The 19716-nt window shown below is 42.5% G+C and overlaps 1 protein-coding gene across 1 annotated transcript in view; it reads right to left on the bottom strand.

The window, feature by feature from the left end:
- The window catches only part of PELI2 (pellino E3 ubiquitin protein ligase family member 2), a gene marked incomplete at its 3' end in the record, with an annotated part of 70989 nt that overhangs the window by 44334 nt on the left and 6939 nt on the right, over positions 1-19716 (bottom strand). Inside the window, exon 2 of the mRNA XM_084288228.1 lies at positions 2072-2201. Coding sequence (XP_084144354.1) covers positions 2072-2201 — 130 coding nt within the window. The remainder of the gene's footprint in view (positions 1-2071; positions 2202-19716) is intronic.

Below are 19716 nucleotides of genomic sequence, written 5' to 3' on the forward strand. Positions count from 1 at the left end.
CTAACTTAGGATTGGTGACAGTCAACGGTGCTGGAGCTGCTGCATTAACAGAATTAGCACAAAAGCAGCGAGGCAGAGCATTCAAGGATCCACGCCACAGCAGTGACAAAACAGATGGAGACGGAGCTTTATCCACCACCAAGAAAGTATCAGTAGCCCAGGAATACCGTGTTTCTTTCTACTCAAAGATCCAGTTCACACAGTGACAAACAAAGTAAAACGGAGAACTCATATCTGAAAAGTTACAAGGGAGCATGTAAAGGGAGGAAACTTGTAATATCCTGTGCAGTACATGTTCCCACTGGTTTTTTTTCTTCCCTGAACAAGAATTAAACTGAAAGATTGAGAGCAGAACAAAGATTTTTTTTAAGGTCAAGTTGCACATTATTTTCCAAGAACAAAGCATCTCACTGTCTATTCTGTAATTCCCTGCATTTCTGGAATCATTTACAGAAGTTGTGTGCAGAAGCCATTCCTGGAAAAACAGATTTAGGCTCCGGTGTCTAGGATGTCAGAAAAGCCTAAGAAAAAAGTGTTTTAAAATGTAAATGTCATTTCTGTGCATCTGAAAGAACACTAGCTGAAATCCACTGCACCACTGTGCTGGCACACATCCACCAGCCTTGCCCCAGACAACAGTATAAATACACAAAAGCTCTTTTATAAGGGTTCAGATAAAGTGCAAAAGAATACATTCAACCTGACAGCCACCTGAATCCAGATCCTCGAAGGAAACACTTCAACATTTCAGGCCCTATGCTATCTTTATAAGGACATTAATTTGTACAGCACATATTTTATCTGCACTACAATAACAAAGCAGATGTACATTAACCAGATACCTTGTGGTGTCTGTCAGGTGTTTAAATATTTTGAAAATCAAATGCCAAAATACTATCTGAAGTCCAAATGCTTAAGATTATCCAGTGCAAGTATGTGTACATTTCCATCAACTATGTGAAACGTGTGTTTTTTTTTAAATTTATTAAATTTTAAGAAACAAACCAGGGTTGCCAACATACACACAGATAATACAGGCCTATTTCGAAAGTTGATTTCATCAGGAAGATTCAACTCACCAATACTTTTATTTTAAGAATATGAATGCTGAAAAATATTTACACAAGCCTGAAAGACTACATATTCATCTACACTATGCAGGCCCTATAAAGTCTTGAAAAAAAACACCCTGATATAGTACATTTTGATATGCTTGGGTAGGCACTATCTGTGGTATGTATTATGAAAGAAAACAACATATACTATGCATTAAACAATTCTCTTCTCTTAACCACGTTAGAAAGCACACTTAGGAGATCAGAGTATGGTGTCCCTCTCCCCGATACACATTTTAGGAATCTGATGTATATATCCTGTATAAACCATCCATTTTTGTGAGGGTCACCAGAGGACTGACCTCCGGTTTGACCAAAGGTCTAACTACTTTTGGCTTCTGGCAGAAATGGTTTGAGAGAGGTTAAGATGACTTTTTGCACCATGAAATGCATTCTACCAACAGAACTTTAACCAAGACAATTCTATATGTTAATAAGTTACTATGTTAACATATTTAGTGTAATGCTTTTCCTTCTTTCCCTACCCTAGGCCACAGGTGAAAAAATCCACATTATTAGCAACAAAAACTAATGGCATATAGGGATCACAGGTTTTTTTTGTTTTGTTTTGTTTTTATTTGTTTAAAAACACCATTTCAGTTATCTTCCTGAAGAGGAAACACACAACAATCCTACACTACAGTGAAAAAGGAATAAGTACTACTTGTGTTTGCATCACATGACTATTCTATGACTCGGATAAATCCATCAGCTTTCTGAACAAGGGCAGGAGGGTCAGATTAACTCATACCTGAGGTTAAAGACTATTTTAAATAAGTAACTGGATTAAAGATACACATCTCTAGAAAGAAAATCCAGTGCAGACTTTTCATCAGAACAAGTACCTGGCTGCCACAGAATGAGCCAACAGCAAGGTAAATCAGGCAGCTGTGATGCATGAGTTGTTCTCAACCCAGGATCACTAGAAAAATAAAATATGTCTCACTGCTGCATACCTTAGATGCTTGAGGAGTAGAAATCACGTGAACAGTGCTGGGCTTAACTCCATTTGCCTTAGGTCGTTTATAAAGGGCGAATCTGCTTTTCCTGCGTCCTCTGTCACCATTAGGGAGGGAGCCATTATACCTAGAATGAAACAAAGAGTTTGTCATTTAAATAAACATCAGCAATTTAGAATACAGAAAAGGAAAGCAGCAATTTGGTCATGATATCCTGATGATTTCAAGGATGTGGTTATAAAACATGTAACAGCCATAGTAAGCTTTGCCTCCTAAATTACTATGGGCCTTCCAACATTCCTTTCCTGCCAATGGTTGAAGTTTTACTCATCACTAATAAGGTCATCAACTACAAATGATAGTGAGCTGTTTGGCCACAAAAATAGTTCTTCACCTCTAGAATTAAAGGAATTTGGAAGAACAAGTTCTAAATCTTTTCTGCAATTTCATGATGTGGGAAGTTTGAAAAACTCCTTTACCCTACCATTCCCTTCCCCACAGCTCACGTAAGAAGTGGAAGCTCATGGAAGACAAGTGGAAGAAAAGGAGTGATTTGAAAAAAAAAAAAAAAAAAACACACACAATTTAGGGGCAATTCAAAGTAAATGAAATGGAATTTTAGTCTAGCCACATAGGATTTTTTAAAATCTAATCATAAAGGTTTCATTTATTATTAAGAAAGGAGGACATGAGTGTTATTAATTTATGTGGCTATTTGAGGACTTGTTAACAACATCCTTTATCAGGTGTAACACAGTAGCCTTCACCACTTCTTTCATCTCTCCCAGGACAGAGCCCCAGTGGATAAGTTATTCAGAGAAGCATTAAGCCTCAAGGGGACAATTCCTTCTCCAGGGAAGGAACCAACCAAAGTTTCTTTGCAGTGCATAAGCACAGAAATCACATTTCCCCCCTCCCAAAGAAATCACATTTCCCCAAAGATTTAGGAAAGGCAAGCGCTCTTCATCATAGCACCTTCACCTGTAACATCCCTGACAACTTGCAGCTGGTCTGTGAAGCTATCTCAGGGCTTGGACTTCCTGCACAGATGCCTCTTTCATACCTGATCTGCAGAGTTTTCTGACTTTTCCCTGAAGGACTACAGTTGCAATTCCACTTCTAGATTTCAGTAGGCTGACTGGGGAGGTCTGTTCTATACTAGATCATGTATATTCCTCTCCCAGAGTCTTTGAGGTTAAAAACTAACATCACAACAAGGAAAAGAATCTGGAGAGAAAGAAGAGGAAGATTTGAAGGTGACAAACTCCCTGGAAAGCAAAAGAGGTTAAAAAATTAGGAGTATGTATCTGTTTAGAGTTACACTTTGCAGTAGTTCAGCTCTATATCCATCACACCATCTTCAGATACCTCAACCTCATTGTTCAGGTTGTACAAGAAATTCTTTGACAACTGCTGACTAGGAAAAAGCAATGCGGTAGCCCAGAATTACACTTTTCATATCATTACTGTTTTGCATACATACCGACCTAGTTTGTTTAACAAGAAAATGTACTCGGAGAGATTTGAATCTTTTTGCAAAAAGAGAAGTACAGCAGATGAAACCAGGCAGTCTCGTTGCTAAAGCCCTGCAGCACTGCCCTACTGAAGGCTACAGCCTCACACAGAAAAATAGTTTAAACTTCTCCTGAACAACACCTGAGTACCTGAGATCGGAGCTGCAGGACCACTGAACGTTCACGAGCACAAATGAGAATAGATCAGAGATTAGAGCCTCAAATTTAAGCTCTAGTACATAAGGTCTTAAATGTTCTAAAACATTTAAAGCCAGACTTGAGGTTTGTTTGTTTAAATATTTAAAAACACGATCCCAGGATTCAAAAAGAAGTTAAGAGCTTTTCAGCTGGGCTACAGTTGAACTTGTTCTCCCACTCCTATTTTCACAGGGAAGATTACTGTATCTCTGGAATATTAACAAAGATCCCCCAGCGCAGCAGAACACCAGGAGTAAATTACTTATTTCATGCCTATTCAGATCAGGAAACTTGTTATTAACCCTACACACACACTCAGTTACCACAGGTGATTCTCCCACAAGAGAGACAGCTTCATAGAAAAATACATCAACGTGATCCACAGGCAACTCGAATACAAGCTCTCAACACGTGAGTGATTTGATTCTGCAAATTGAATCTTTTCAGATATATACATGTGCCACCCTTCAGTGACACTATTACCACAAATACACTGGCAACTTTTACTCTAAGAGAGTTAAAGATGATACTCTTCCTACCAGTATTTGTACCTGAAAACCCAAGAAACTGATAATTCCTGAAGAAGTCGTGTATAAGTAGCATCATCACTAGCTTTATATTCTGTAATTTAACATGTTTGTACTCATAACTATTTAATAGCACCAAATTTAAGAAGTTTCAACAAAAGTTAAGACCAGGAGGGTAGGGTTATTTATTTTTTCACCTCATATCCACAAAGCAGTTACATGTATAACTGGAGAGGCTACCTGATTTCATTTCATTTTTGTGGGATTTAAGCATTTTTTAAATAAGGAAAGAAAGAAGCCACTCAAGGTTAAAAGGCTTTTTGGAAGCTTCAAATAGGAAGGAAATGCAAGCAAAGTGAAAGTTTAATTCATCCGTCCTGATTAGCAGTGACAAGTTTTTCACAAAGGTTTTCTTTGTGCCAATTTCTAAATTTCCTTTGTGAAAAGGGCAGGAGGACTCGAGTAGTTTTTACTATTTGCTATGCTTTAATTATAGACTTGTAAGCTTAATTTTGATCCAAGGCTGCTAAAAAGGAGATAGGACAATTACTGGCATACCAGTAATGTTTCCCAGGAGAAAAAATTAGCATCCAAATTTGCCTTTTCCCCCTCCGCAGCCCGCATAGGGCTTTGTTTTTTCCAGGCCAGGTTTCTCAAGCTGCGCACCACGGCCCTGCCCTCCCCACAGCGCCTGGGCCCCACCTTTCCCTGCCACCTCCTAAACAACCCCATTGGAAAAAAAAAGACACAAAAGAGCCAAAAAGGAGCTGGTTTTAAGGCCACGGGATCTCCCCAGCTGCAGCAGGGCCTGTGTGCACCCACCCTGCTGGCCCAGGCTCATCGGCCCTCTGGGCTGAGCTGCCTCACAGGATCACGGCACCATCCACGTGCAGTTGTGTCCAGCTAAGGAAACCTGCACGAGGAGAAATCCACCTTCATGGAGGGCATCCTGCTCCCTTAAGGGTCTGAGGGGTGCTCCTGAAGCTCTCCAGAGGCTCACACACAGCAGGGAGAGGAGCAGCCCCGTGTTTCTTCCATACGCTCCTCAATCCGAGGACAACCGGCGCTGTGAAACCTCGTGGGATAGCTCTGCTGATAGCGCCGTTCCTTGCAAATAAGGGAGTGGTGCTGTGGGCACCATCACCAACAAAGCCAGTTCCCTGCAGATTTACATCAAACTGGGGAGGACTTTGCTATACAATGACATGCAAAATCCCAACCCGCTGTTCCCAGGGCTGGGACATGCCACGAGAGCCTCCCCGCTGCTCTCCGGAGAGCAAGACCATACACGCTCTCTCCCACAGGCCAAGCACTGTTTTCCACCAGTCCTGTAGCACCCTACTGCTCTACTTCGAAGATCATCAAGTTGTAAACCACTCACAGGATGCTTGTTCCATTAGTTGTTGCATTTTGAGTCCCCCCCGCTCTCCTTTCCTCTTTTCCCCCTTCTCCTTTTAAAAGGAGCTAAGCAAGACCCCTGAAATTTAGGGGAAGAGCTCTAGAAATCTTGACCTGCACCTAAAAAAGTTTAATTTCAATTCAGTGAAGTCACCCCCAAGATGAGGGAGACCAGCTATTAGCTACCACACACAGAACTGCTGCTTGCAGCCAAGTTTTACAATGCTATGAAAATAAAAAATATAAAACTTAAACATTTCTTCATACCTATGCAACCTACCTCCCAGGAGACTACAACAGATCAGGTAGCAATTTTCACTGGTAATACTTCCCCTGGGCAAAAAGGAGCAACTTCACCCAGCTTTCCTCACAAATACCAAGGGCTCCACTGCATACACCAGTTTTAGGTAAAACCATCCCGTTTCAGAGCCTCAGCTTCCAGCAGCTGACCCAGAGCACATCCTTTGCTGAGCTGAGCAACAAAGCCACAGAAGTATGAGCAACAGCTTTCCTTGTCAAGTCAGCCTCGAGTGAATTTTTCCTTTTATGTACATGCTGATGCTGTGGTTGGTATCGTACAGCAGTAGATGCTCAGCACAGAGCAAAAAGTCAGGTTGGGCTTATGCTTTTATTTTAAACCACCACCGAACTGGTGTGGGCCAACACCGCAGCCAAAAGCAGCGGTCCCACCCTTCATTTGCTATTTTGTTCCCAGCTTCTCTCCCTGGTTCACATGAATTGGAAAGAAAACCAGATTCATGCTTTAAATTTAGTTTTAAACCACATCAATACCTTGCTCCCCAGTTCACTGGGAGGCCACAGAAGCACTTAGAGCAGCAACAAGAGGAAAAAAAGGCACAGTGGGCAGGAGAAAGATTCCTTTGGCAGTGCTGTGAGCCTACAGTTATGACATCTACAAGGCTGTAAGTCTAAAGAGACATCATTCACCTTGCCAATATCCAACAGCAGGGCTTTTCACAACTGTAGGCTGGAGTCCTGACCAACTGGAAAGCCCTCTTCTGCTGAAGCATCCAACTTTTACTCTTGAACATAGCTTACAAGTAAAAAAAAAGGAAGTCCACATGCTAGTTCATATCAAAATGCAAACAAAATTTCAATATATGGAATATCAGCTGCAAAATATATGAACTTACATTTTCTTTTAAGTAATTCCACAGCTGATATTTCATTCTTTACACCACCCCCTTGTATCATACTGAACAATTCATCTTGTGCACAGAACTACTGTACTGTTTCAGCATAATAACTTGAATGGTTTGGGATTTTCTATTTTTCCTTCTAAAAATAATATTGACTGAAGTTTTGGCAGTGCATGTAGGACTGGTTCTTGATTAAGAAACACTGTAGTGCTTCACAGATGACTGCCACAAATTACAAGAAAACCCTCTAATGCAGAAGTTCCTGGGAGGTAGGAAGGAGGGTACTACTGCCAACATCCCCAGCACTCTCAGTCGAGCTATTTCCAACCCGCAGAGGTAACTCAAGGAGCCTAGACTGCCCAAAGACTGTTCTCTTTTGTGTTCCAGAGAGGTACCTTTCCCTTCTCACCATGTGGAGCTTTGGGACAGCAAACAGCTGCTTGCTGGTCACAGGAAGTCAGAAGACAGAGCTAGACAGAACTGCAGGACCTCACCCAGTCCATCCCCAACTTGAGGGCTTGATCTAGTCCATCTACAACACTTCTGTTAACATTTTGGCTAATCTGGGAAGCCAGCCCTCTCCACCGTGCGAACAGTATTCTGTATATCTTCAACATATGTGTCCTAGGACTTCAACATCTTCGGAGTTACCACTCTCCCTGATACATGCAACAAGGGAGATCCAGGTCAAAGCAAGCTTCTTGTTCTCCCTGCCATATCCACCAAGGAACCTAAATAACCTGTTCTCTTTTCCATTTTACAGCAGGCTCTTGTGCTAGAAGATTTGATTCCCATCTGATTTTTCTCCCTGAAATAAAAGAATCTAAGAAGTTACAGCACTAATTGAAGTAGCTTTAAGTAGAATTCGTTACTATTAGCTATAGCATCAAGCAACCCATGGGTAAGATGAAGGCTTCCATCCTTTGATTAACAAGGGCCACGGATCCAAGACAAGGTTTAAGCAACCTCGGAGGAAGTCCTAAACAAAAGGCACATAGTTCCACTTCGGGCTCTGCTGGCTATGACATCTCTACAGGCATAAATGCTTCCTGATCACTGTACCAGCAGAGCAGCTTAATAAAGCAGTCTTCTTGTAGAGCAAGAAAATCCAAACAAGCAAGTTCTGAAGTCCCAAATAATCTCATCTCTTTCCCCAATTAAGGGAATGTTTTTGCATCTGTGAACTTGATTATCCCTGAGAAACGTATGTCGGAATAGTTATTCGTGGCTATAATCAGCATTTTCCCCTCCGAGACAAATATTTGTTCTTGTAACTTGCATTGGGAAGTCATTCTACCCCTACAAAACACCTCAGAAAGCGTTCCCTTCTCCAGTACTTCTGGAACACTTGCTGGCACAGCGATCAATCCTGTGTGCTCACCACAAGCCTCTGGTCCCCAGCACCAGGTTTTAGGACTGGCTGCCTAGTTCAGTGCTACCCGTACAGCCCCACAGCCTCCGAAGAGGCTACAGTGGCTCAGTGAAATGCAGCCTGACCTGATAACCCCTGTAATTATTAGGCAGACTGTCAGAGTTAGCATGGCTGGCTAGTGATTAGAGGGGATATTTTTACTCAAACTGAGACTATTTGAAAGGTCTGCTATAGATACGGACCTTTACAAATGTTTTTTTTAACTACAGTCCAAAAGATAGTGGTGATTGCTCCTGCTACCATTAAGAACCCAGGAGCCACCTTGGCTTATTGTGCTTTTATGGTGAAATGCAGCCAGTCTCTTTCTGATCAGAAAGAGAAGTGTGGATGAGCTGAACACGTGGCACACTGTGAAAAAAGCTTTCAGAGCCACCTGCAACACATCAGATATGCTAGAACCTACTTCCCTCCTTCCCAGGGTATTCAAGATTAAGCTGAACCTTATCTATCGAAAACACTGCAAGGAGACACGTGGGAGGTGGCAGGGGCTCTCCAGGGTGACCTTGCTTCTCCTTTAGCATTCTGGCGCAGAACTGGGTGTCCTTCTGGTTCTTCAGGGAAAGAACCTTTCTCTGGCCGCTGTGGCTTCTTCCCAATCCCCCCACCCCATAAAATCATGAAAGGAGCTGGCACACTATGGTTTGGACCAAGTCATAGACTGGTTCTTCAGCTGGAGCATAGCTCCTCCACACATCCCCTCCACTAGCAGCAGGACCACCCTGTCATCGTAGCGATTAGAGGATCATAATCATAAAAAAAAAATCTTTCTTTTCTTTTTAAGGAAGAAAATACACCTGACTAATCCTTCTGCATGGTTAGCTTACATAATACAGGCAACCCAAGAAGATGTGCACCTGATCTATATACATTTCAACCTCTATATGAAGTTAAAGGGTACTATTGGCTTACAAATACCACGTTAATCTCTTAAGAGCTGCTTTTAATCTGCTTTACCTGCACTACATATTCAGTTTCCTTCAAGCTGCCCAAGCCCCTGTCATTTTGATATTCCCCCCTCCCTGATGCAGAAAGGAGTCTACAGAGCACGCAAACACAGAAGCCAAGTGGCAGAAGCAACCAGTCCCAAACGAGGGGCACAGGGGTTGGGTTTTTATCACAGCAGCTATATTTATATTTTCTATTTAACATATAAAGACTGGTTTTAACCAAACCCACGATTCTGACACTTGTGCAAGCGATCTCACATTTCTTCTGCAGTAGGAGGAACTTCAGAAAATTCTTAAACTCTGACCAAATTCTGCTTAACAAGTGGTTTGTTACTTGTCCCAGATAATTTTTCTGGAAAATATTTTGCTTTTTTTCCACTCTTGCGAAACCGAGGACAGCAGACCTTTGTCACAGCTTTGAAAGACATGTTTCTGTAGAAATTTCAACTGGCATTGTAACATTAATTATTAAAAAAAAAAAAAATAAGATTTTTGACTGCATGTATTGTTGACAACACGGAAATAAATATTTCAAGAATCAGCAGTGGAGGATACATGCTGTATAGATTTCTATAGGCAAGGCACCAATACAAACAGCACAAGAGTTTGATGAATGCTCATACCCCTCACAAGCCCAAAGGAACATGCTGATGCAGAGGACCAGAGCCTCAGGATGAGCTTCAAATAAAGTAGTCAAATAGCCTGACTGTTTCAAACAACTTAATAGCTGAAAACCTACCCAAGCAGCCCAGATAAATACTACAGCCAGAGACAGGAACGAGTATAGCTGCACCTCCATCATACATTTCTTAGCAGTCATCCACAGCCATCTGGCTAGCAGGGAAAAAGAGCAGCTACCTTCAGTAAGAAAAAGAGAAAAAAACAGCCACACCAAGACTTGATATCCACTTAAGACACTATTATCCCAGTTCCAACGTAATATGCCAGAAGAGCATTAGAATGCAAGGGGGGTTCTTTCTAGAAAGCAAAGGGTAAGAGAATCAGTTCTTCCACATAATGACTTCCTTAACAATCCTTATTTCCAGCATTTTACTGCTCCCCCCCAGCATTCATTTAACAAGGAGGCAATTTCCTTCAGCGCTTTAAGCCCATCTCCCAAGCTGTCAACTAAAACCATTCACCACTGCATAAAACCAACAATCCCAGTGCACGGCAAAATACAGGGTATAAACTAATCAAGTTCATTTCAAAGCGTGCTTTTTCTTCTAGCTGAAGGAGCATAAAAGGTGGGCAAAGCAGCGTGTTTAAGGAATCTTCTTTCCAACCCCAAATCTCTCGTACTAGAGAAAACGCTATTCATCTGGGAGTTATCTATAATCTAGCCAAACACCACTGAAATTATTTGATGCAGCGTTTTGTTCAACTAAATGCAGACAGATATGATAAAGCCTGATCTAGCTTTCACTCCATTCAAAGCCAGTCAGATAAACACAAAATTCCTTTCAAAAGAAAAAAGTACAATGCACAGCTGGGTTTTGACGAGAACGAAAAGAAGCGAAGGGGGAAGTCTGTTTAACCAAAACACCAGACGTCGGACCTACACACAGTTTTATGTGGAAACAGTTTATAGTCTCCTTTTAAATAGCAGATCAAAAATGGCTGGAAGTTGCAAAATTAGAACAAATTAAGACTTTACGTAATGCAGGGGGACAAGAGACTACGAAATATACCTGCCCTGACATCCCAAGCATGTTCCCAACCCATCTGTGCTTCATACATACGTGAAGGAGCAAAAGCAAACTGCCCAAATTTTAGTCTGAGGAATGAAGAGGAATAAAATCGTGTTGTGTCTGCAACTGCACTGCATTAAGCATTACGGAGAAGCTACGTTGGATGCAAAGCATCGTTTGGGCCATTAACCCAAAGGCACAACTCAGACAACTCATTTCCTAAACTGCCAAATGCTCCCCTTAAAACGCTATCAAGGACTATTTGACTGCTCACATTTTATAACTGAAATAAGAAAGCTATCACTTCTGCTTATCCTCCAAACACAAGCAGCTGTAATATTTTTGTGATTCTGCAGACAAGAAGTTGCGGGGTCTCTTACTTACAGCTTTTTCAGACACTCAAGCATGACAAGAATCTTTTCAGGTTCATTCCGGTATCGTTTAGCACAGAGGAAGAGAGAAAATTTACATCCATTTCATGAATCTAGGTGAGCTCAGAGGCAGCACGCTGAATAGAAAGTGAAGCACTCAGCTCCCGTATCCTGACCCGCAACGTTTATGTCAAATCATATCAATTTCAACATCCCTCTTCCTTTCCCAGGGAAGACAGCCTTACAAATGCACGGCTCCCTCTGCAATCCCAGCTGCTTAACAGATCCCCAAATGTTTGCCTCAGGACTAGAAAATAAGTAATTGGGTTTCCTCCCGCGTAGCACTTGCAGACGCTACAGCCTCTCCTAACACAGCAGCTTCCTCAATATCCCTGGTGCTGCATCACCGCTGACTACCAGGGCAGCACAGCCAAAGGCAAGGCAGTCTACTGCATGGGCTGCTCCGAGCAGGCTTGGAACGAGCAAGCAAAGGTAAAAAACAAGGAGTTTCCTTTCTGCCTTCAGTACCCAGCAAGATCCACACGCTGGAAGTTCCCCAACGGGATGCATTTTGAAGTGTTTCTCCACCACCGCCCGGTAGGAGCGGACACGCCGACCTAGCTGAGATTTCACTCCACGGTTACCTTCAGCATGTAATATTGTGTTACTGCCAGAGGTCTGTCCTTGCAATTCGTGTTCTCCAAACAATACAAACCAAGAGCAGGCATTTTACGAGGTAGATGTAAAGATAAAACCTCAGCAGAGGTAAGCAAGCATTGCTGCAGAGCTGAAGCTACGATATTTTTTTTTCCACCCCAAGTCTTAATAGAGCAGAAATTAACAGTGCACTAGTGCAGAGAGCTAGACTTCAATATATCTTCTTCAGAATTAAAATACCCTGACAGCTTACTAATTCACAGCATCCTTGGGCGTTTGCTTTTTATCATAATCTATAACAAAGTTAATCAGTCACCTCTAACCAGGAAAAGACTTTGCAAGGCTGTTAGATGTTTACTGCTGATCAGAAAAAACAATTTGGATTCCATATAGCTTTGTAACTGCAAAGAGTTGCAGTTTTACACTTTAACGCAAAGTTCTTGAGATTTTTCTTCCCGTAAGAGGACTTCCCAAAACGTTACATCAAATAAACACCGAACCTTTACAGATGCTTGATCCCAGAAGACAAACCCCATAAATATTTCGGAATTACGATGCATTTGCATACACTTACTGAGAATGAATCAAAGTCACATAAATGATGCATGCCTCAAGTTTTTTTTGTTTCTAGAAGCTCAGATCCTGATCTTTAGAAGAATCCCACTCACAGCTTCTTGCAGTCCGGTCGATGACTGCTCGGACAGGAGGCTTTGTAGTGCTCACATCTTCAGATGGGAAGGCACGCCGCTGTCAGTGATGCAGTGAGACACGTGCTGGGTCAGTCACAAGCTAACTGTGCTCAACTGTTTATACACAGATGCCACCACCAAAACCCTACGGCCACGCCGTAGGCTCTGCAGCTGCTAAGTTTCTTGGAGGACCACAATTTTCACTTAGTTTATCTGCAGTGCCTATTTCTGGTTAGGCTCTACAACGTGAAGTCTCAGAAAACCTGCATTTATGCATTCCAGCTGATACGAAGTAATGCACACAAGCAGCACAAGGGTTTGTAGAACAGAAAACAAGCTAAAACCACATACAGTCCTTTCTTTTTCTTCCTTTGGAAGTCTCTTTTTCTTAGCCAACACCCACAAACACAGGCAGCACACTATTACTATTTTTGGTGACCAGCTTAAAAAAAAAAGCCACCCCATATGTTTTTCTTTATTTATCCCGATTTCTTTGATTTTAAAGGCAAGGGAGCACTACACAGCAAGCCAGACCAAGAATACAGAGGATCTGTTTAGAGCAGCGTTCCCCAAAGTACAGGCTATAATCCCAAACAGTATTACAGGACGTAAAGCAGCATTTGCAAACCAAATGGAAATTCAGCTGTAGAAATCAAAGCTGATGAGCCCAAGACTGGAGTTGGAAGTGGATTCTCCAGCAAAGCATGCCTGAAGAGATCTAGTTGAGGGACACAGAAATCAAGTAACTGGTTACAGCTGACCGGCTCAAGAGATTCCCTGTTGCCCTCACAAATATTTCTACCTGACATCAATCTCCGTAAGGGCACCTGGGCCCATGAGCTGCTGTTTCCAACTAACCAGAGGAACGTATGATGCTAAGAAATGCCAAAAAATGCCCTGCCAGTGCATGAGGACGTATAAATACATGTACACATCTCTATAGGTTATATGTACTTGTACATACCTAAGCATTTGACAGATTCCTGCATTTTTACCTCTTCTCCCTTGCCCGCCTAAACATACTGCATGTTTATTGCAGAAAAAGAGCATACTCTGTCAAAAGAGCTACCCTGTCAAAATTTTGACATTATATCTGTAAGACACTATCTGTAAAGTTCTCCCAGAACTGTTTCACTTTCCTCCCTATCAAAAAAAGCCCTAGCAAAAACACAGGAAAGAGCTACAGCGTTTGCCTCCGTTATGTAGAAATCTCCTGTGTGAGAGATGCCACCACTCTACCACCAAGAGGAAAGATGTACAGAAACACATCTCAGCCTGTTTCAGTATCTTCAGTCTGTAGATATTTCAAGTCCATCTCCTGGCACCACCCATTACAACATAAGCCTGAAGTCTGCTAAAGAAACACTCATATTTGGACAAATCCCAAACAAACTTCTCCTCTGGGACTTTTGGGCTGTTTTACAAGCACTTAGTCCAGTTTTTGCCCTGCAGAAAATGTAAGGTTTACATTGAGTAACAGACTACTAATCTTGGTTAGCTCATACATGAGATGTGAAAGGATGAGGCTGCTGAACTACACGAGACATTGTCTGTAACTCTCAGTTTCTGACTACTTTCAGAACGCCTCCAAAAGGCTGATTCTCCAGGAAAAACAGACACTCGGTTATTCTCCGGGTACATCATTTTCCACTGAAAAAGCAGAGGTGAGCTGATCCAAAACAAAAGCACGTACCAGCACAAGGTCTCGGCTCTGCACTGAGCATTTCATTGAGAACACTTATTGAAGGCTTTTCCAATAACCCATTTGCTACCACCGATACTTTCCATCGGCAGGCACTATGCTGACTTTCACATACAACACACCAAACACATTTTCTATGCCGAATTTTTCCTTCACAGCCACCTGGGACAGACCTCATGGCGTGGCCCAGGCTGCCTGTAGTGATCACTTCTGCACCCAGACCTCTTCACAGCAGTTAGCTGCAGTGACAAACATCTTCCTTCGTTCCCATTCACTCCAGGTTGACATCCCACAAATGTTACAAGCAGTGGAGGTGAAGCAACGATAGTGACACAGAACAATCAAAACCGAGGAATTTCATAAGCCAAGGAGGCAGCAAAGCATGATTTCCTCTGGGTAACATGTCTTGCAGTTGGATTCCTTCTTTGTCTACTACGGTGACAGCTCCAATTGAACTTCTTCCTGAGCAGCGAGGCAAACAGGGGCACGTGGATCCCTGATGTCTAACAAAGGAGGGGGGCGTTAGGGGCTGATTTATGTTACACCCTCCTTAATAGAGCCCAAACAGCGTAGGGAGGTTTTGGAATAAAATCTGTTCAATGACATACCTCGTTTCCATTTACAGACCGCAGCCCTCACCTGCCACTACCTCTTCCAGTAAATCACTGAGCATCCATCAGAGGCAGATGGAAAATGACTGCAACAGGGAGCCAGCAGTGCCAGCAGATTGCGGTGCGGAGTCCTCTAGCAGCAGGGAACAGCAGCTACCTCATAGCTGTCTCCATCTGTTTGGGTCATCACCCTAAACCTCCTTACCCAGTTCTGTCCCTACCCCACGTCTGCCCTTTGTGGTGTCAGAGCCTTGAACACTTCATCTCACACCACTTTAATATTCCTAAGCAGTTCTAGAGGCTACAAACACAATGATCAGTTTGAAATAGGCACCTCCACAGAATTTCTCTACACTTCACGTAAGCTTAATTTATTCCAAACCAAAATGTATCACGTCAGCATCTGGACTTTCCCTCCTCCTCAGCCCCAAAGCAAACAAAAAACAAGGAACAGAAAAATAAAAAAACTAAAGTGGTCCTGTCAAGTGCAATATGCTGTACCTTTTTTATTATTATTATTTTGACAACAGCTATGAGTAGTATATTTTATGATGCCATACTGTGCATAGCCCTGTGCATAACCAAAATTCCCCTTTCTCCAAAAAATGGCAAGAGTATACTTAACACCTAGGAGTAGAAGAAGTAAAAAAATAATAAAAAAAGTTTAGGTTTTCACGTTATCCCTAACCGTAACGCTCTTTATATTAAGTTAATCATGAATACAGGTGGGAAATGACCTTCACGTAAGCAAACATGAGACTACTTCCAGTCACTCGCATCAAATCCGCCTACTTCATGCACAAGTAAGAACGGTGGCAACAGGGGCTGGGGGGAAGCATAAAGTCACTTAGCACATCTGGTTCTCATGTACCAGCTGCCACTTTTACAAATGAATACGCTTATTTTCTGGATATTAAAAAGCATCACGTGTGCGCCTACCACTCATTTACTCATTTCACTCAACTGCTTTGCTCCCCTGACTTACGCGTGATGAACTGATCTGTGATGCACTTCGCTACCTCCATGCAGCACAAAGCAGCACGCTTTTACCACCTGACACATTCACAGCAAGTTTCGTCAGCTCACAAAACCGAGGCTGTTTCTTCTCAAACTGCCATCCCTGCCCCAAAGTTACAGATCAGCCCATATTCTCGCTGGCTGGGGTCTGAATAGAGCCTGCAGCTGGACTCCAGCCAACCCCAAATCCAGTTCCTTCCTTCCTGCCTGCACTGCCTACAAAATGCCCAGAGGAGAAAGAACAAATCATTTTTGCCATAGAAAGATCCGCTTCCTCTTTAACAGAGTATTATTTTACAGTTGTTCTCTCTATGCTGAGAGATTTCCAGTAGGCGAAGCTTTAATATAAACCAGTTTTCTCCAAGAAGTTTAAGGTGCAAAGTCACAACATATGATCAGAGGCCAATTCCTGCATTGAATTTAAGGTCACATCACACATAATAAACTAGGAGGGTACCTTGGGCTTGACTTAGACCCTGCTAATCACTTAAACCCCTAGCTTTACTTACAGAAGGAACTGTACTTTATATTTTGTAGTCTTCCTGAATCCTTACATGGAAAGGTATTTGCTATATTACACACGCCTCCGCAGACTGTAAACTCACAACTTAAAGGCTATATATCTAGTTTTAATGCAAGCATTACAGCTGGAAATGTGATTGTGCAACCGAGGAGATAAGGCAAGGCTGAGCCAGCAATATAACAACAGTATTTTGTATTCAAACATTGAAAGGAAGGCATAAAACAGAAGTCAGAAGTTAAGGCTCTTCCGCTGTGACAGCAAGCAGATTGTGGAAACACAGCAAAGAAAGGCTTAATTACCTCTTAGACTGAAAAAAAAAAAAAGGAACACATTTGGAGTGCTTTTGGGAAAGCACTGTCAGAGTCTTTTAATGGGTGCAGGGGCTCAATACCAAAAATAGTGACTTGAAGAAATCCTTTTGGAATTGATGACAAAAAGGGCGCACATCCTGAAAAAACAAAAGAGCAGCTTGCAGTCTGTAAGCCAGCAGCTTCATCCAGACACTAAGGGAAATCTCACCCTGGTCAGAGAGCCTGCAGCATTGCAACTTGCACAGGCAGCGAGTTCCTATAACGCTGGTACCATCCTGTGGGCAGCAGTGTGTGAAGGGGCCTCTCATGCTTCAGGCTTCTCCTTACTCCAGGGAAGACCAGCTAACAACAAAAGAGGAGTGCTTTTGCATGGCTTTCTTAATGTGTTTGGCTATTGCCAACCTTCTGTCTCCAGATTTAGCTCCGATGGATGAAGGCACTCAGCCGCTCGTGTCAGCCAACGCTTGCCTCCTCGTAGACCGGCCCTAAGATCAATTGGTTTCATTCACTGGTACTTTTTTCCAAAAGCCTCTGAGGTATTGACAGCCCATTTAATGAAGTCTTGTGGCAGAATCGGATTAACAAACACTCGTGATCAAATCCTGTCCCCAGCGCTGCTCTACCAGTGGGGACAGACACGCAGCAAGGCCCAGCAACCTCCTCTGGCCACAGGCCGCGACAAGAGGCCGCACACAAAACTTGTGAATTCACTACTCACCCCTTGATGCGCCAGGAAACTATTCCAGCAAGTGTTAAGATCCAGAAAATAATTCAAACAACGTCTTACATGCCTGTTAGCAGGAAGGTGAGGACAATTACTACAAGATAATGAACCTTAACTGCTCCAAAATGCTCCCCTCTGAAGCCAAAGGGATTTTTGAACCCAGGCATTGGGTTTCACAGCTGTCTGCTCTCAGAGGCAGAGTGCGGACTAGGAGGAAGGTGAGCTGGAAGAACAGCCAAATGGAAGAACATTTTGATTTATTAGTTAATGTTCCATTAAAATACATGGTGATCTATAGAGATGAGCAGAACCCTGCCACAGGATGTTTGGGAACTGTATAGCTCTCAGTATCTTTCAGCAGTCCAGTCTTTTCCTACAAAAGCACACGCACACTACTTCTGTTTCAAAGACTACAACCACGCCGTTACTAGATCAGACAGCAACAATCAAAATAAAGTCGTGCTGCTCCGCGTGAAGAACTACAGCTGTGCTTATATCAAAGTTTCAGCCCATTAACTTCTGTGTCTAGACTAAACATTTCTTTCACTCTTCCTAAAGGCACGTGCTAGAGAGTTTGCACATTTGGTCTCCAGTTTATTTGGAATATGCAAAAGGAGATTTAAGCTTTTAGATGCTTCGATTTGTTTAGTTTACTTTTATATAGTGACTAATTGTCCTCACAGTCAGTATCACTTTGTCTTTTTCCATGACATTTATATGCCCTAAGAGGATATACCTCGTGAGTTTGAAGCTTACCTGTTTGTTTAAGCATTACTAAAGCCACTGAGTTTGGAGAATAAAGTTCTTTCATGACAATTTATCAACTTACTGGATCCTAAAATGAAGGCAGCATATATATTTTAAGGTGAGGAGCAATTGGAAATCCTACTAACCACATCACTACACTTGGACATGACCGCCTTCTAAAACGTGTTGTTGTTCAATCAGAGAAAGATGATGCCACCGTTTCTCCTTTGTCCTCAATTCACTGGATGCAAGGAGAAAAGGAGAATTTCACAACAGGGATTAGTTAGCATTACAGTACTCAAGGAGAGGACTAATGCTTTTAGGCCTTCTCCTTTTTAACACGCTGTCAGCTATCTGTGTTTTCCTGCCTGTCCCCACTCCTCTGGGAAGGCAGCACAATAAATTGACATTTCAGGGATTTGTCTCACTGTGCAAATGACTGCTTTTGTCTCTGCTTAACACAATTAACTGCTGCAGTCAGACATGTAGCTATGTTGTCGTTAACATAAGCAATAAGATATGGCAGATGAGTATTAGGTCAGGATATACGGTGTACTTAAGCCCTATATTAAAGATATTATTAAATAGGGAAAAATCAGCCAAAATAAATCCCTTCCAGCAGCACAAGACAGGGCTTGCTCAGTTTCCCTGCCTACCAGTGGAACAAGCTGCTACCGAGAGAAGCGTGCCTAACAGGTCCTCAGCAGTCAGCACCTTCACATCGTGCCTAATCAAGCTCAGCTCTAAACTACTTTGCTTTTAATAAAAAAAAAATAAAAATTGAAGCATTGTAGATGTTGCCTGTACCCACTTTCACAACCGTTTATAATCCATTTCATCTATAGAGCCCTTCTGTTGTGAAACAGGAAAGTTTTCAGGCAAATTGTTCTTTCTTCATCCTGACCTAATAACTGACCCTATAAAGCAGCAGCACACACACTTCTGGCTGACCTTATGGGAGCTTATAGTCGAACCCTGGAAGAACTGAACAAACCTTATGTGCAAACAGTCAATGCTCACCCATCCTGCCCAGAAGGGCCCTATAGCTAGGCACAGAAGTTGCACTAATCAGAACAAGAAAGCGCTGCACCCAACTAATGCAAGTCCAGTGCCACTTTGTTCACACACCACTGATAACCCAACTGTACCAAAACCCCATATTCTCAGACCATACAGCCCTTTGGTATCAAGCTTTCAGAGACTCTGAACATTGCTATTAATGCCGTTGAAGCTTTCCTATAAGGACTGTGTGTCTTGCACCTTACGCTCTGTTATCAGCTTAGTCAACCAGTGCTGCTTGTGGCTGGGGTTAGTAGGAAAGACATTTATTTCAAAAGAGCTAGCCAAACCCCAAAAGATAGGTGACTCTTCCTGCTGAACCCCCTGAGCTATGGTGCCCATTGTGACATGACAACAACCCCAC

The sequence above is a fragment of the Netta rufina genome (assembly GCF_964035555.1).
Source record: "Netta rufina genome assembly, chromosome: 5".
Classification (NCBI taxonomy): Eukaryota; Metazoa; Chordata; class Aves; order Anseriformes; family Anatidae; genus Netta; species Netta rufina.